Genomic DNA, 17,660 nt, shown 5'->3' on the forward strand with positions numbered 1-17,660 from the left:
ATTTGATGGTAACGATCTTCCTCAAAGTGATGGTGAAGATGATGAGATTGTTGAGCATGTGCCTTCGGCTCAGCTTCGAGAAATGGATCAGTTGCGTAATACTATTGCTGATCGAATTTGGAATTCTCTTCAGCACTCTTGATCCTTCTGAAAGTGATTATATGTTTTTTTCTTTTATATGTAATATATTTGTTGCTATCGTGAGCTTATAATATATATATGTAATATAAATCATTTTTGCAGATATATAATTCAACATAAATGCTATTATTACAGATATGAAGTGTGTTGATGCTCTCTTAAAGGCCACATGTGCTGTTATGAAGATGATTTGTCGTTGCCATTGTCATCCACTTTGTGAACTTCTTATCAATTTTTAGTGACAATTATGTATTATTAATACTTTGTTCCAAACATTTTATGGACAACTTAAACTTGTTTAATTTGTTGGTTGAATATTTAAGTACTTGTAAATGGTATACACTCTATTTCAATTATGCTTTCAGTTGGGTTTGTTTTTATTTTAATGTTGTGTTAGACTATACAGGTAATAGGATAATAAAATTGAAACAGGTTATTACAAAGAACTTGTAAATAGGTTATCGCAAATTTTTTTACAAATGTTGACTCTCATGTAGTATAGTAAATGGTGACTAGAGATGTTTTTATTTTTAATGTTGTGTTGGACTATACAGGTATAATGATAATAAAATTGAAGTAGGTTATTGCAAACAACTTGTAAATAGGTTATTGAAAAAATTAATATACATATATGTTTGTAGGTTCAAATTTTTCCATATGTATTAAAAATATGAAAACTATTTATAAATATACAAAAAAATTATAAAAACAAATTAGAAACAATGATAACCAAACATGTTTTTTTGTTTCTGTTTTATTTTTTATTTTTTGGCAATAGTTGGACTGACCAAACATGTTTTGTTTTCAAAAATTTTTAAACGCATGACTTACCAAACATGTTTTGTATGTTTTTGTTTCTGACATTTCCACAGTAAAACATTGTTCCCAAATGAACTTCCGAATTTTTTCCAAAACACTCATACAACAAAAACATTGTTTCTGTTTTAACCAAAAACAAAACGCCAAAAACAAAGTGCATGCCAAACTGGCTATAAGCACCATACTATGAATATAGAAGGGATAATTCCAAAAAAAATAGAGTTTTGTAGGTAAAATGCCAAAAAGATAGAGTCAAACTTCAGTTTTCCAAATAAATAGAGTTTTATGAAAGGCTGAAGTGGACATGGAAATTTGTTGCGAAATGACCCAACTGCCCGTTCTTTCTTTATGCTTTCCCATCTCTCTTCGTATCTCTTTGTGAAGAGATTTCAAAACTTCCATACTTTCCCCACCTTATTTTCACTTTTTTCCTTTCCTTTTCATGATAAAATGTTGTAGCCAAAACCCTTAGGAACAATTTGCCGGTAGATGCTTGGAAGGTGTAATTTTAATGTTATTTTAGAGTTTAAGAATATGTTTGGCAAGGATAAGATTTCTTCTGCACTTATGATGGGAACAAATTTCTGCTTTTGCAGAGAAGAATTTGCAATCTTTCTTAAGCTTCAATTGGAGGCAAAACAAGCTCTAGAAGAATTTACAATCCTTCTTAAGCTTCAATTGGAGGCAACTGCCTTTTCCCTCTCTTCAATAGCGGTGAAGATGGGCTCATAACTGCGACATAGCGATGAAGATGAGCTCATAACTGCGACGGCGAGCTTTGAATTGGCGATGAAGCGGATTTAATGAATAAGCACGAACCAGCAACGATGAACTGAGTCAAGCTCATCTTCTAACTAAATTTTTGTATGCCTCTCTCTTTATATATATATATATATATATAGACACATATACACACATATGTATATATATATATGCAGATTGCAGAGGGGTCTAAACTGATGTTCATGTTTCATGATAGTATTGAAGTTGGACTCTGTGCTTTGATCAATCTCTATCTCAGGCTCTGGGAATTCTGAAGGTTTATCCATTTACACATGTGGTGGTGTGGTGGGACAATTGATGAGTTAGTACTACTTATAGTTATACTTGAATTTTGAAAATAAAAACTTGAGATGGGCTCATTTTAAACTTGAGATGGCAATGATGGGTGTGGTCGCATAACCTTCTTGCTACCGGTGTTGATGAGGGTATTGGGCGCATCAACCCCAAAAGAGCAGGCAATCACAAAAAGATATGAAGAGAGAGAAAGGGCAGTTAGAAAGCATGAAGAAAGAGAAAGGGCAATTGGGTCATTTCGCAACAAATTTCCATGTCCAAGTCAACCTTTCATAAAACTCTATTTATTTGAAAAATTGAAATTTGATTCCATCTTTTTGGCCTTTTACCTACAAAACTCTATTTTTTTAGAATTATCCCAATATAGAACTCTATACTGGTTACAGGTACAGTATAAACAGCTATCACTGCAAATGCAAGAGCAAATAGCAGCCAAATGAACTGCTTTTGGACAAACTAGAAAAAGCCATGAAGATATATTTTTCTCCAACCAAACTTAAATCTCCCACCAAGGCCATCATCACATTTAGGGCTCTCATGCTTTTCCGCTCCCAAGCCCAAGAAAAGGTGGCGATTAAGCATACAGCCAGCAACATCTAAGGCTCTTTCATACCCAGACACCATGAATGCTAACACTTGAGCTTGGCGAAGGGAATCCACTAATATCTTTTTTCATTTCTTTTTTTGATAAGTAAAAGGAATCCCTTAGTATTGATAACTCTCCCCGCATTACCAACATGAATGCCAATTTTTTTTTTTTTTAATTATCCTACAAGATTCATAACCTAAACTTGTTAAGAATTCCTACAGAATGAACGGAGGCCATAGGTAATTTTATGTCGTCAAAAGAAGGCTTTGTAATATAATTGTTCACTGGAAACTTTCAGTATTCCAATATGAGTCCAATAATAGTTTGATAACATACCGCAGAAAGAAGTTGCCCCGACTTTATATCCCAAAGTCTCAAATAGCTATCCAGTCCTGGAGAAAAAAGCAAGTTCTTCACTTTAGTAGTTGCAAGACAAATTTTTTATATTTTTTTAGGTAAAGTACAATAAACCCCCCTCAAGTATACCCCAATAAGCACAAAACCCTCTTGAATTTCTAAAGTAGCATTTAACCCCCCTCAACTTAGGGGTTTGGTGGCAATTTACCCGATCCGACCGCTGGCTAATTTTTTAGCCGTTAAATTGAGTCCCTCAGTACCATATTTAAATTAAATAACCATTCAACCCTTGTCACAGAAAAATAGCATACTACCCTTATATTACAAGATTGTTACCCATTCAACCCAAAATCCCTAATTCCTCTCTATCCTCTTCACCCAATCTTCTCTCTCTTTTCTATCTCCATTGAAGACCAAAATGAAGAGCTTCATCTTTACACCATGAACTTCGGTGACAGCCTTGATTGGAACACCACGGCGATTTTTGCGTCGCTGGGAAAAAATATGACCAGGTTGTTTTTGTGACCTGGTTCTCGCCGTGGATGGTAGCGACCTTTGGGTTGCTACATGTTGGAGAATGGGGTTGCTACTGTAGTGACCCAGCAAGCTATGGAGGATAGCGACTGTCACCGTCTATGGGATATACCAGGTCGTCGCCGGAGTCCTGGTTGAAGGAGAATAAAGTAGCAGCCGACGTGATCTAAGATAAAAGGTTCGTTGCTAAAACGAGACGATCGTAACCTAAGAATTTCAGCGACCCAAATCAGAAAAGGTTTAGAACAATGACCGACCGTCCGGTGAAGTTCAGTCCAGACCCGAGAGTTTCAGTTCAGAACGGGAACATCATAGCTCAATCCTGTGAGTTACAATACAGACCCAACCCCTAAATTGAAATTTGAATTTCGATTTCTTGAATTTCATCAAAACCCAATTGCAAAACTCCATTAATATCTGTGTGGCTGATTACCAAGCAAACCCATTCGAAAAATTCATAACCCCATTATCGCCAAACACATATAATTAACACAACCTTAATTGAAACCATTGCCGCTACAACAACCACGCCGGCGAGTCTCGCCATCGAAACACCATAACAACATTCTCACAGCCATCGCCATCACCGTTGATCAGGCCTTTTATCATAGTTGGTTAAGCCTTTCCCGTTATCGCCACTGAACTAATTCTTACTGTGGCCATCCAAATCTGTCACTGTCATATTCCTCGCCAACTCTTTGCTATCGTCGGATTTGTTGGTTGTCACCGCGGCTTCACCTTCCTTAATCTGCTAGAGAGAACTTGGTTGGGTTGACCCTTCTATTTCACAAATTTTCACTCTCTGTGTAAATATAACATATATATATGGCTTGTATTGTATAATGCTAACTGATTTTAAGTTACATGAGGTGTCACGAAATAATTGGTTATTAAATTTAGGGTAAAATGCAAAAAAAATCCCTGAACTATGGCAAATTGCAACTAACCCCCTGAACTACAAAAAAACCGCCCCTGAACTATGAATTTGTTGCTTTTTAGTCCATTCCGGCGACTGACTTAACCGAAAAAATAAAAAGTCTAATTTACCCTTACCGAAAAAATAAAAAGTCTAATTTGCCCTTATTGACCACCATCCATGCTCTCTTTGAGGCTTGATTTGGGGAAGCCAAATATACATACACATAGTGAGAGAATGTTGAGAGGGAGATTAGGAGATTCGGAATTGGAATTGCATAAAGAAATCTGTGAAACCCAAATCGTCGCCGAGAATGTTGAGAGGGAGATTCGGGCTTTGGTGGTGGACTTTGAGATCGATCACATCTTGAAACCCAAATCGTCACTACTGTTTATATATATATATATATATTGGTTTATGATTTTGAACTCTTTTGGTGATTGAACAAGAAAATCAGATTGGAGATTGAAGAGAGACACTGTTGATTTCGGCGATTGGAGAAAGAATTGTGAAGAAAATGAGATCCACAGCCAACTCTCTCCGCAGCAATCTGGAGCAGGTCCTAGCTCACGTTAGCGAAGAGGCGTTGATTATGGTGGCGGAGGAGGAGGAGGAGGAGAAGGTAAGGTGGCGAATGATGCGTAGTCAACGCGTTAGATCCACCGGGTCGGGATGAGTTACCGAGCGAGTCGTAACTCAGTGGCAACTCAAAACCCAAATCATCCTCGTTGTCAACGGGATCTCGCTGCCGTCGTTTCTTGCGCCTCCCTCGCCACCGTCTCTTGAGCCGACGTACTCGTCGATGTTGGTGGTGGTGTGTATAATATATATATATATATATATATGTGTGTGTGTGTGTGTGTGTGTCTATATGTATAATTGTCCAATTCATCTTCGATCAAGCACGATACACCGGTAACGGCACCAAATGATATATGTGTGTGTTTGTTTGTGTATATTATATGTGTGAGGTGGCGGTAATGGTAGTGGCGGAAGTGGGGTGGTGGCAGTGGGTTTGTGGGGTATCGATTGGGTTTCACGGTGTTGATTTTAGGAGAGAAGGTTAGGCCATGGTTGGTGATGGTGGTGGCAGGATTGGGGTGGTGATAGTTGTACTCGTTCGATTAGGTTTGACGGTTGTTATTGGTGGTGGTCGCAGACGGTGGTGGTGGTGGAAGGGCATTATTGTCCAAAAAATTTAATTTCTCTGTCGCGTGAATCTCACGTGCTCATTTTTAGACTTCCGGTAGCTAGAGGGGGTGATCTGCAACTTTTTTGCATAGTTCAAGAGGTTTCTTGCATTTTTGGTAGTTTAGGGGGTTAGTTACAGATTTTCACATATTTCAGGGGGGTTTTTTGCATTTAACCCTTAAATTTATTAAGTTGCTAAAGGAAAACGGTGACGTTTTTATTGTGAAGTGGCACCTTTTTTTTGAGGGGTAAAATAGACTTTTTCAATTTCCAGTGATAGGAGATGACCGAAAAAACAACCAAGACCATAGTTAATGGGAGTTATTTGTGGTTGAGAGGGGTTAGTTGCACTTAGGGTATAGTTGAGGAGGGTTTATTGCACTTTACTCTAATTTTTTTAATAAACAAAAACAAAAAATATATGCTTATAATTTGTAAAAGAAATTATGCAAATATCTAATAATTTGACAATAGATATGTCGAGGTAGTAAGCCTCAAGTCAATTAACCCTCAAACTATCTGTTTCAAACAAGAATACAATAGAAGAAAGTTAATAGGTGATACAAGGTTATATATTGTACTTAGAACTATTATGCAACTGTCTGGATCAACAGATGAAAAGATGTCTCCTTAAGTTTGCTTCTTCATAAAGATTATTCGACTTACAACACAATACAAGCACCAGAGACCCAAATTAAAATCTACATCATGTCCGTAAACAGAGAAAACAGAATGTGTTAATTACGTGATGAGTGTGTAGAATACCCACCGCATGAGGCTATCACTGGGTATTCTGGACGCCTGGCTATGGATCTTATACATCCAGAACATTCCCCCAAAAAGCATCCTAATAGTTTCCCTGCAACACCCATAGATAAGAGTCATGAACAGTAAATCTTAGCAATTTACCAAATATATAAAGGGTAATTTACAGTTACCTCCCCTATAGATAGCTCAAATTACGCCCGCATCCCATCTAGATTGGATAATTTCGCTTACCTCCCTTAATTTAAAAACTTTGTAACAAATACACCCCTCCGGTAAGATTCCGGCACAGTCAACGCTGACATCATTACTATCCCACCCTCAAAATGACCAAACTACCCTTGAAATGTCTGTGAAATGTCTTCTTTAAGTAGGCTCATAGTGTGTTTGTAACCCCTGAATTGTGTAAATTCAGGGGTAACAAACACACTATGAGCCTACTTAAACAATTCAGGGGTAACAAACACACTATGAGCCTCTTTAAAGAAGACATTTCACAGACATTTCAGGGGTAGTTTGGTCATTTTAAGGGTGGGATAATTTAATTATGAGAGATTGGACCATTGTGTTGGGTAAGATCTTAACCAAGATAATTTGAGAAGGAGAAATCAGGTGGTGGTCAATCGATGTTACATGTGCCTTTGTGATGGGGAGACAATGGATCATCTTCTTTTCCACTGTTCCATGGCTAAGGATTGTTGGGCTTTGATGCTTGGTTTGTTTGGGATCCATTAGGTCATGCCTTGTTCCACTAGAGGGCTGGTTGAGGCTTGGAGAAGATGTTCTGTGGGGGCCCATATTAGTGATGCTTGGAGGGCTACACCTCTTTGTGTGTGGTGGTGCATTTGGCTTGAGAAGAATAGGAGATATTTTGATGGCAAAGAGAGGCCTATTTCTTTTCTTAAGTTTTCTATTATTTCCACTCTCTTTTGTTGGGTTTTTGGTAGAGTTAGAGGATTTTGTTGTTTTCTTAGCCTCTTTGAAGGCTTAGGCCCATTTTTTGGCCTTGTGTTGTTCACTTGGGATGCATTCCCCTTTTGAGCCCTTTCTACGAATTTCTTACTTATCAAAAAAAAAATATATATATTACAATTACCAAATCACCCCATATCTCATATCCCATATATATATATATATATATATATATATATATATATATGGGTAGTACAGAAAACCCCCTACCATATAAAAAATGTGCAAGAAACACCCCTATTAAATATTATGGGCATATAAATCCCTGTATTATCATAGTTTGGAGCAAATTGCCCCCAATTCTCCAATTTTGTTCAATTTTTCTTCTAAATCCCCAAAATACCCTTAAGAGAATTTTATATTATATATATAACTTTTTATATTTAATTTTTTTTTCTTTTCATCTCTACAATATGTAAGGATGGCAATGGGGCGGAGTTAGGATGGAGTTGGCTAAACCCTACTTCGCCCCATTAAAAAATTCGTAATACCAACTCCGCTCCAACTCCGAGACGGGTTTATAATTGGTATACCATCCCCGCCCCTACTCCAGTAGACAAAATACCAACTCCGCCCCGCATACTCCGTTTAATTGCGGTAAAGTTGAAACTGTTGAATTAATTCCTGGACTTGGGATAGAATACTAAGATCTTGAATCTTTGAAGATTGAATCACGTGCACGATTGTAAAATTTTAGTAAGTAGTGATTTTAGCGAATATTTAGTCAAAATATATTAATGGACACTTAAATTAAATATATACTTTATATATATATATATATATATATATATAATCGGGGTTGGGGCGGGGGTGGGGTGGGGGCATCACTAAATCTGCCCCCACCCCAAACCCGCTTCGGGTTTTCAATTCTTTTACCATATCCGTCCCAAACCCATTTATGGAGCTACCAAATTCGCCCCATTAGGAGCGGAGCAGGGTGGAAACCCAGCGGGTTGGGGGAAATTGCCATCCCTAACAATATAGGTACTATAAACTTATAAAGCACTCAGAGACAGTGACTGAATTAACAGAGACAACAACCCGATTGTTACGCCGGAAAAATTAACAACAAACTAGAAATGAAAAAGAAAAAAAAAATTACCCGACGACCATGGAGTCCGACGATAATGGAACGTATAATGGTAAATCCATGGGTTCAAACAACACAATCGACCACCATGGATTTCGGCGACAAGAGGGGTGTTTGAATGACGAACACGAAATCCATTCCAGCCAGACTGCGTCTTGCATCCATTGATTCTATCTTGCATTAATTGATTTCGTCAGCATCATAAGATAACGTTAAAGGGGCGACCAATAACTCTACTCTTCTCCAAAAACTCGCAAAGGCCCCCAGGACGGATAATGCTTTTCAGATCTGTCCCAAGGTCTTAAAAATTCCGGCCACCAAACACCACCGGTTCATTACTGCTTGTCCCCACCGATTTTCAACCATTAAATCCGGCCACCAAAAACCACTCAAAAAAATACATTTTTTTTTTAAAGAAAAAAATACATATATTTGATAACCCATCAATTCTATATTACAATTAAAATTAGGAGGTAAGATGCAGCATTAATGAATTTGTGATGTTTTCACTTATTTGAAGAAATTTTGTGTGGATTGCGATCAACTCAACAATTGATTCCCCCGTCCTAAAAGGCTATGATTTGATACCTCTGGCAAGGATTTAGGTATAATGTAAAGGAAAATCATTGATGGTTTGGCAGGAGTTTAGATTTGAGTAAATATACATGGCTAAAGTTATTTTTTTTTGAAAAATATAGGGAAGTTTTTTGAACAACAGGGAGCTATCTGCACAAACTATATATATAAAGGGGTTTTTTTTGCACTTAACCCAATATATATATATATATATAGAGAGAGAGAGAGAGAGTTCGGCCGGGTTTGTATACAGTGAAGCTAAGGTCGCAGAAGGAGACGACTTTAGTGAAACCGTGGTGGAATTCTAAACCAGTTTCTGGAAATTGATTAGAATTTGTTTAGGGTTTCGATTGGAGACGTCTCTGCAGGTAATTGATTCGAATTTATTTAGGGTTTTGATTTGAGATGTAGAGCGTATTGGTTAGGGTTTCGATTGGAGACAAAATTGGGTCAACAATTTCACTATGTTGGAGACGAAGATGGAGATTGGAGAAGAGATTGATTTTGATTACACAAATTTGTGTTGTATTTTGCGTTGTCAATCTTATGATTTGGTGGTAGAAAGATAGACCGAGTAGTGGTGGGGGTTGGATAGGTGGGTGGTCTGATCGAGGTGTCACGTGGTGGGTTTTGGCGAAGTGTCGGTGGTGGTGTAATGGGCGGCGGGAGGTGGTAGGGGTTGTTTGGGTGGTCTGATTGATGAATGGATTTAGTAATTTTAATATTGTAAGGCTTAGATTGATAGAGTTAAATTGAGGTGCATCTCTATCTTCTCTATTTCCTCCGACAAGCCACCTTCACCGTCTTCTCCGGCATAATGGACCACATATGGTGTTGTAAAGACAAAACTGGTCCAACGTTGATAAGAGGTTCGACCGTTAGAGATACAAAGGGGTCACCGTCTGCAGTGGATTCACAAAAGGAAGCGGCAGCGAGGGTCACCGAACGGATCACTGATAAGAGTGGGACACAACGGAGGTGTTGGTCGGCGGCTGATGCTACTCAGAAACCTAGTCGCCGACTTCGATAAATTACCTACACACACTCGACCCAGCGGGTTACTCAGGATATCTCTCCCCACTCATTTGTTCACCTGTTGGAGTGCAGGTAGGAAGAAGAACAAGGGCTAACTGTCTACGAGACGAATTCTCACTGAGTTCGACCACCTTCAACTGAGTCAACCTGTCGAAGGAATATTTAGATAAGGACCCAGATAAAACATTGGCATTTCAACTGTTTATGGAAACCCTAGAGTTAGCCGATGATTGAGGATTATGAAGTGCTTTACCAGTTGATAATGCCATGGGTCTAAAGGTAAATTCACAATGTAAGATTTTTTAAATAAAAAATGCATTAAAATAATAAGGATAGAAGAGTAATTTTATTAGTCCGGTCACCAGAAATGAACTCCGATCACAAAGAGGGGAGGTAAGCGGAATTATCCAAACTAGAGGGGATGCGGGCGTAATTTGACATGTTTGTAGGGGGTGGTAACTGTAAATTACCCATATATAAATCTCAGTATGACAGATAGGCTTCACAACCAGGTCCAACACATAATGGTCATGCTTTAAGGTTTCAAACAAACTGATTTCGAATATCTTTTGTAAAAAAAGAAATGAAAAATTGAGCTTAGTAGTACTACCTTACAGGGTTGTGTTCTAGGCATAATGCATATCAGTAGTAGGGTTGACAAATGAGCGGGTTGGATCGGATTTGGGTTGGGTTGAGAATGGACGGGTTAATATGGGTTAAGACCCATATTCAATCCGTTCAGAACGGGTTAAAAATGAACGGGTTGAAAATGAACAGGGTCAACCCGTTATGACCCGTGGATCCATTAATTATTTTTTATTTTTTAATTATTATTATTTTTTATTTTAAAATTTTTTGGAACTAATTTTTCTCTTTTTGGAAAGTCGCCGCCGTGAGGACTAATTTTTTGGAAAGTCGCCGCCGCGTGATCGAACATTAGCTGCTGATTCTGAAGCTGACGGAGATAGTCTTGATTCATCCTCTCAGGCAGCTGGATCTGGTCAAAATAGACAACCTGACTCGCCGGCGGCAAAATTCCATTTACCAGAGAAACATGAAACTGTGCAAAAACGGAAACTCCCTCGCGGCGGCGTCGTATGCCCTCGCCGCCTCCTCCGCCGTGTCGAACGTCCCCAACCATACTTGAGACGCGCCTCCCTAGCTAGGAGAGCCAGCTCACTCACTTGATGAGCAGCACCATTGGGAGCCCAACAAACAGAAACAGCTGTAGAATTAGATCTCTATCTCTCTGATTAAAATTGGAATTTTCATCAAACAGATCACTTACCAATTGAACTTCTCCACCATTCAGAGTTACCGCGAAACTGACCAACAGTCCACAAGCTTCCCAATGCCAATACTCCATTTCAATCCTTTCCAAATCAGATATTTTTCTTGCCTAAAAATTATTAATAATAATAGCCGGATAATAATAAGGGTTGTACAGGACAATCCAGAGTCATGTTACTCCAGTATAACCCTTAATAATATGGATTTTAAATAATATAAAATAAAAAGTTAGGTAAAAAAAATAAAGAATAAACTACGATTTTGGCGTAGTTACAAATAAATTTAAGATTTACATTTTTTTTTCTCCCTTTAATAAGGCAAAACAATAATAATAAATAAAATTTTTGAATTGCTTGTGATAATTTTTAATTATTTTGTATTTTTAAATTATTTTTTTCCGAAAGGTTTTAAATTTTTTTTTATTTTTAAATTTTATTTTTTATTTTTTTAATTATTTAAAATTATTTTTTTAATTTTTTAAAATTATTTTTTCAAAAGTAATTTCTAGAGAGAGAAACTTAGGGAGAGGGGATTGATGAGAGACAAATATAGAGAGAGAGGATTGTGAGAAAGATTTTCAGAGAGATAGATGAGTTGAGTGCAATATAGAATAAATGTGTGTTTATTATGTGATAGGTAAAATATGGGTTGAATATGATTAACCATATTCAACCCATCTTGACCCTCAAACGAAATTTGGTTCACCCATAACCATTAAAAGGCGGACGGATATGGGAGGGATGATGGTTCCGGACTCATTTTGCCACCCTTATGCATATGTGTATGTGCAAATTCACATGGTGATGACAATATTAATCATCCCAGACAAGTTGACAAACCTACCAATGAATTAATTTACTAATTTACTGATAACTTGATAAGGTATTTGAGGATGTATTGAAAGTAGTTGGGGACAAATCAACTACAAATAACCAGAAAAAGCCCGGATGGAGCACAACGTACCCAACTACTTCTGTGAAACAATGGAGAGGTTCTGTGCTATGCACAATCCACAGCTATGGCAACACTTCATTATCCAAAACTTTGAACCAAATAATAATAGAAATAACAATAGGTTTCATTCCAGATCACACTTTAGTATCAGTTATTGAAATAATTTCATATGCGCCCAACAGTAAGATCGCTTTTGAGATTTGAAATCATCATCTGAAACTTTATTTCTCAATTAATAACTTACAACAAAGGTGAATCTTACCATTATGCAATTTATATCAAACCTTTTTTCCAGCAGGCTTCTTCAAACAGTTTGCTTATAAAATTTATGGAAGTCCAAGAGAAACCTGCTTCTACCATGAAGCAATAATATTTCAAATTCTAAAAGCAAGGTTTATTTATAAATTCAATGCTAAATGAACAGCGAGAGATGCTGTTTGCCTTCAGGAGCTTAAGATGGAAGTGATATCTATGGAGGTGAGAAAATCTTCTAGGATCAAGGTATGTTGAACAGGTTGCTCTTGATTAATATCAAGTTATCAACATTGGGTACTCTTTATTTGTGGGACAATAGGGTGGATCAGAAAACTGATGAATGGAGAAGGTTCTATTTGTTTCCAATCATATTACAAATTACAAACTCAAAGGATGTTCATTTGGTCCTTCATGGGTGTATATGGACCGGTTGAGGATGCCCACATGGGTGAGCTTTGGGATGATCTTATGGAAGTAAAAAAAGCGATGGGAGAAGCCTTGGTGTATGGGGATACTTCAACATTATTAAGTATCCTTGTTAAAGGCTATTGTATTAAAAAATCATGAGTGCTAATTTAGGGGCGAAAGAAATTGTGAGTGCCATGCAAGATTTTGTAGATTTTATTCCTTTAAAGGGAACAACATGCACCTGGAGCAGTAGGCAAAAGTCTCCGACCATGTCTCATTTGGACCAATTTACTCAATCTCTGAAGGCAGTAGTCTCCTTTTTTTTATTTTTCTTTTTTTGAATACCCACATGTACAAACAGAAAAAATGCATAGAAAATCAAGTTCTTGGAATTATGAGTTTGCGAAACTGTTAATAGCTGTTTGTACATCAACAGAAGCAAGGTCACCCAATCCATTTCCTATAAATATTGTATGACCATCTAGATCTTCAGTGACTGCTTTAATTGGGGTCTCGCAAAAATCAAATGACATAACTGGCCTTCTCTAAGCAAAAATATCATAGAGGCGAATCTGTAGAAGAATATAGGGAATACAAGTTGCCAAGGCGCCAAGCGGCCGGTAAAACCATCATTTGGGTAAAAGAAAGTTTTTATCGTGGACCTAAAGTAACTAACTTCCCTCAACATATTGTTTAATTAGTTTATTTTATAATCGGTTCCCTATATATTTGTGGATCACTAACAAATTGTTCAACAAACAATTCGCTGAGGCTTCTAACCTCTGACCAATCAAGAGTAAGGGATATGCAATACTAGCTGTGTGTGTGTGTTGCACACGAGCGTGAGAGAGAGAGTGTGTGTAATGCTTTTGCCTCAAGTCAAATCAAGTCAAGCACGTCAGAAATCCTAATGATCAGGCTGCGTGTGGGTGTGAGAGAGAGAATGTAATGCTTTAGCCTTAAGTCAAACACATCAGAAATCCTAATAATCAGGACATCATTGATTTAAAGATTTAAAACTTCTCATCAACTTTATTAAAGACATGCCTACTCACTGATCTCCAAAGAGGAGAACTACATCCTTCGTGAAATTATAAGTTCATAACGACTAAAAGCTTAGCTCTAGTGGTATCTCTTCTACTTTTCAAGCGAAAGTTTGAGGTTCAACTCCCCATAGGAGTCAATTTTAAACATGTGAGTCTCTTACCCAGGGGAAAAAAAAAATACGAGTTCCTGAAGTATTGGGCATCAATGATACAGAGACATTATGTTCCCAGTCCTCGTATTGAGAGATGAAAACGAATTCCAGAAAAATCACTCCACTTAACTATCGGAAAAGATTATCTGACTTCCATGTCGCCTTCTAAAATTTCATACTTCATCTGAATAGAATTTTTTTATTATTATTATAAATAGCATACAGAAATACATAGAAATATGAACACACAAATACATAAATCAGAAAATTCATAATGATGCAACATTTGGCAAATCAGGACCACTAGTCGATATTCTAGGTAATCCCATTCTTGATCACAATTTATGATCAATTATGAACAAGCAGGTGAAGAACAGAGTGGGAAACCAAAATTCTAATCAGCCCAATAGAACATATTTGTAAAGGTGAATTATTTGCTTGTTTATTAAAACTACCCCCACAATTCTAATCAACCCAGTAGAACAAATATGCACTGGAAAATATTTACTTTATTGGTCATTGTAACATTCCAAAACAATTACCTTCTTTGGACAGGGGTTTCACCCAACATAAGAGAGGAGTTAGCTGTCACAAGTTACCTGGTGGGAATTGGTGCAAGCCACAAATTTGCGATGATCATCTTTACTTTAGAATGTTGCAGATGTAAACCAAGTTGGGGTAAATATACCAATATTGTTTTAGCAGTCTGTACAGAGAAAATACAACAATGCAGAGTCTTGGGTCAAATGGTGATGAAGATTAAGCATTTCTTGATTTTAAAATGCATAAGGATGGTCACGGAAGCTTACAGATTTTGCAGTCCACATCTTAGTACATTTGTCAAGATCCCACACATTAACTTCAACTCCCTTCCTGGGTGGGTTGGAGAGCAAGGAATAATCATTCCTCTCGTATCACTTTGTAAACAACCAACAAGCTTATAATATAGAGTTATGAAACATATAGAAACTCACCCTCCAAATAATGCATAGTTTTCATTTCCATCCACTTTCATACATTGAATATCACCGGAGGCACATACATTCCAGATTGTTGAAGAACCATTAGTGGTTGAATCCGCTGGTGATTTGTGAACGCCAATGGACCTCACACTTGCAAGTCCTTCTGTTGTACATGTAAGCAAGGTGCATGACCTAATTCAAGACAAAAAAACAAATGGATGGAGAAGATCTCAAATCTTCACCCTGCATTATGAATACATTGTGGTGGCTCACAAAATAAACATACATATATAAAATATAACCTAAGAAGAAATCACCCAAACATACATGAGAAAATACAGAAAGAAGGAGCAGCCTTGACTACGAAATCCAAATTGCTAGTGGTCCAAGAATACATAGATCTATTGGCATCCGCATGGAAGTCGGAAAAGGCATTTAGACCAATGACAGATATAAACTCAATAAACATTAAAATCTAGGAGACCATGCAATCAAAGTTACATTGTCACAAGCATGCATACAGCAAATGAGCAGAACACCCTAAAAAGCAAAAGAGAGAATCATTGGGCATTAAGATACCAAAAGTGAAGTCCAGAAAAAACCTGGATGACAACTCCGATTTCTGTTTCCAATGACACCATCATCTCCAGGCCTACTGTCGGCAGTTCCAGCGTTGGAAATTGAAACACGAAGATCACTGTTAATAGGGCTAAGCATACTAAATATTATACACAAAGTATCAATAGGAGGAACTACTAAACATAAATCTCACATAATAACTAAGAATCAAATGTGATCTAAGTTTTCATACTTTCGAGAAGGAACTCACCAAACCACTTTTTCTTGCAACAGCTAACAACTGCAACAAATGAAAAAGGTCAAAATTCCAATACATCAATATTTTAGTGGTCAACATATTGTCATCAACTAGAGAATCAAAATTATCATGCCAAACAAGAGAAAAAAGTGAGATCAAAGCACATCATGGAAATGCATTCCCTTATCCTCAAAGATTAATTTACTTAACAGATAAACGTCATTTTGTGACACCGGTATACACCAAGTACACTACTGCCTTGCCTAGTTGATCCACTTGGCATCTGCACTGATTGTTAGGTGCACCCAAGTGGCTAAATTTTTGTAAACAATATAAAGATATAAATACGATTATTTTAATCTTCAACAATAATCTATTCTATGTTATGAAAACAATTCTGTTATAAATTTTGATGTACTAAAATCCCGTCCTAAGTAAGGAGCTTAAAGTACTAAAGTCTCCAGCGATTATGAAGTTTAGATAGATAAAAAGAGAGAGGATGAATGGCAGTTCAAACTTTACTCTTTTTTTTAAAGGTAGATATTGCAATTTATTCGCTTGAAGATTATGCACGAAATCTCATACTAAGTAGGAGCTTAAAGTACTAAGTCTACAGCAATTATGAAGTTTTTTTTCCACTGAATGCAAGATGGCTTACATATTTCTATGTTACATAATTTATGTATTAAAATTACCGTTCTATAAAATTAGTTGACATAGGAAATCTGAATTCACAATCTTTTTCATTTAAATGGCTGTATTCATCTTATGAGACGATCCAAAAAAGGTCATCGTACCATTGCTGAATGTGTTGACGTATCTTGAATTGAAAAATCTTCCATATGAATGATTGACAGAATTTTTTAATTCCAACAGACAAATTGTACATTTTATCAAAATATGCAATCTTTAACTAAAAATCTACCCTATAGCAGCGCAATGCTAAATGTATAATTTGGATTCAAATTGGTAATCTGAATTCACATTTTCTTTCATTCAAATAATTGAATTCGGCTATTTCCGCTTATTTTAATCTGCAATCTTTTAAGTAGTTCTAAAATTCTTGTTCCTAAAAATAGTAACTTTATGAGATGGTCCAAAAGAAGTCACCCGTAGAGTGTCGTCTGAAACTTGCCCCAACTTAAATTTTCTTTTCTTTTTTCCTTTTCTTTTTTCATCCCCTGTGGGCATCAAATACACCATTTAATCGGTCGGACCTTAAATTTTTTTTTTTTTTTTTTTTTTTTTTCCATTTTATTGGATCTTTTCAGAATCTCATCTGTTTGTTAAAAAGGAAAAATATCACTTACCTCCTTTAAAATTAGACCTAATTACAGTCACCATCTTTAAAGTTTCAAAAATTACACGACCTCCATTCAATGTGGTCGGAAACAAGTTTCGATAACAATTTAAGTTAAATGACTAAAATACCCTCCTTATTATAATAATTTTATTGATTAATTAATTCTCTAATAAAGTAACAATTAAACTACTGCAAATGGGGACTATGAAAAACTGAACTAGCCACCATAATTGAAACCATAGTCGGCGAATTACACCACCACGACAACCGCCAGTCCCAACTCCGCCACCATCACAACTACCACCAGTCCCAACTCAGTCGCCGCCGCCAACACCACCGTACACGGTGATCACGCACTGGCACCGTCAGAGGCTATTTCGAAGCCTCAGACCGTCTCATTTGTCGCCGGAA

The 17,660-nt window shown here is 36.9% G+C and overlaps 1 protein-coding gene across 1 annotated transcript; it reads right to left on the reverse strand.

Moving 5' to 3' along the window:
• Positions 1–6,171: 6,171 nt before the first annotated feature.
• Positions 6,172–15,676, reverse strand: LOC132303907 (uncharacterized). The gene is made up of 4 exons (XM_059801366.1): positions 15,142–15,676; positions 14,977–15,040; positions 14,767–14,873; positions 6,172–6,483 (listed from the first exon to the last, which is right to left on the reverse strand). The coding sequence occupies exons 1-4, from the start codon at positions 15,180–15,182 to the stop codon at positions 6,366–6,368; spliced, it is 330 nt and encodes a 109-aa protein (XP_059657349.1). The 5' UTR covers positions 15,183–15,676; the 3' UTR covers positions 6,172–6,365.
• Between the last annotated feature and the right edge of the window lie 1,984 nt (positions 15,677–17,660).

Source organism: Cornus florida, unplaced genomic scaffold (assembly GCF_030987335.1).
Source record: "Cornus florida cultivar Cherokee Brave unplaced genomic scaffold, ASM3098733v1 CherokeeBrave_3.0.0_Hap2_Chr04, whole genome shotgun sequence".
Lineage (NCBI taxonomy): Eukaryota > Viridiplantae > Streptophyta > Magnoliopsida > Cornales > Cornaceae > Cornus > Cornus florida.

Excerpts from the sequence above, each read along its gene's own strand:
- LOC132303907 (XM_059801366.1), bottom strand. The coding sequence starts at position 15,182 with ATGAAAGTGGATGGAAATGAAAACTATGCATTATTTGGAGG. Across the intron at positions 15,041-15,141 it reads AACTATGCATTATTTGGAGG|GAAGGGAGTTGAAGTTAATG; the intron begins GTGAGTTTCTAT and ends CAACCCACCCAG. Across the intron at positions 6,484-14,766 it reads CTTGCACCAATTCCCACCAG|GGAAACTATTAGGATGCTTT; the intron begins GTAACTTGTGAC and ends TGGGTGTTGCAG.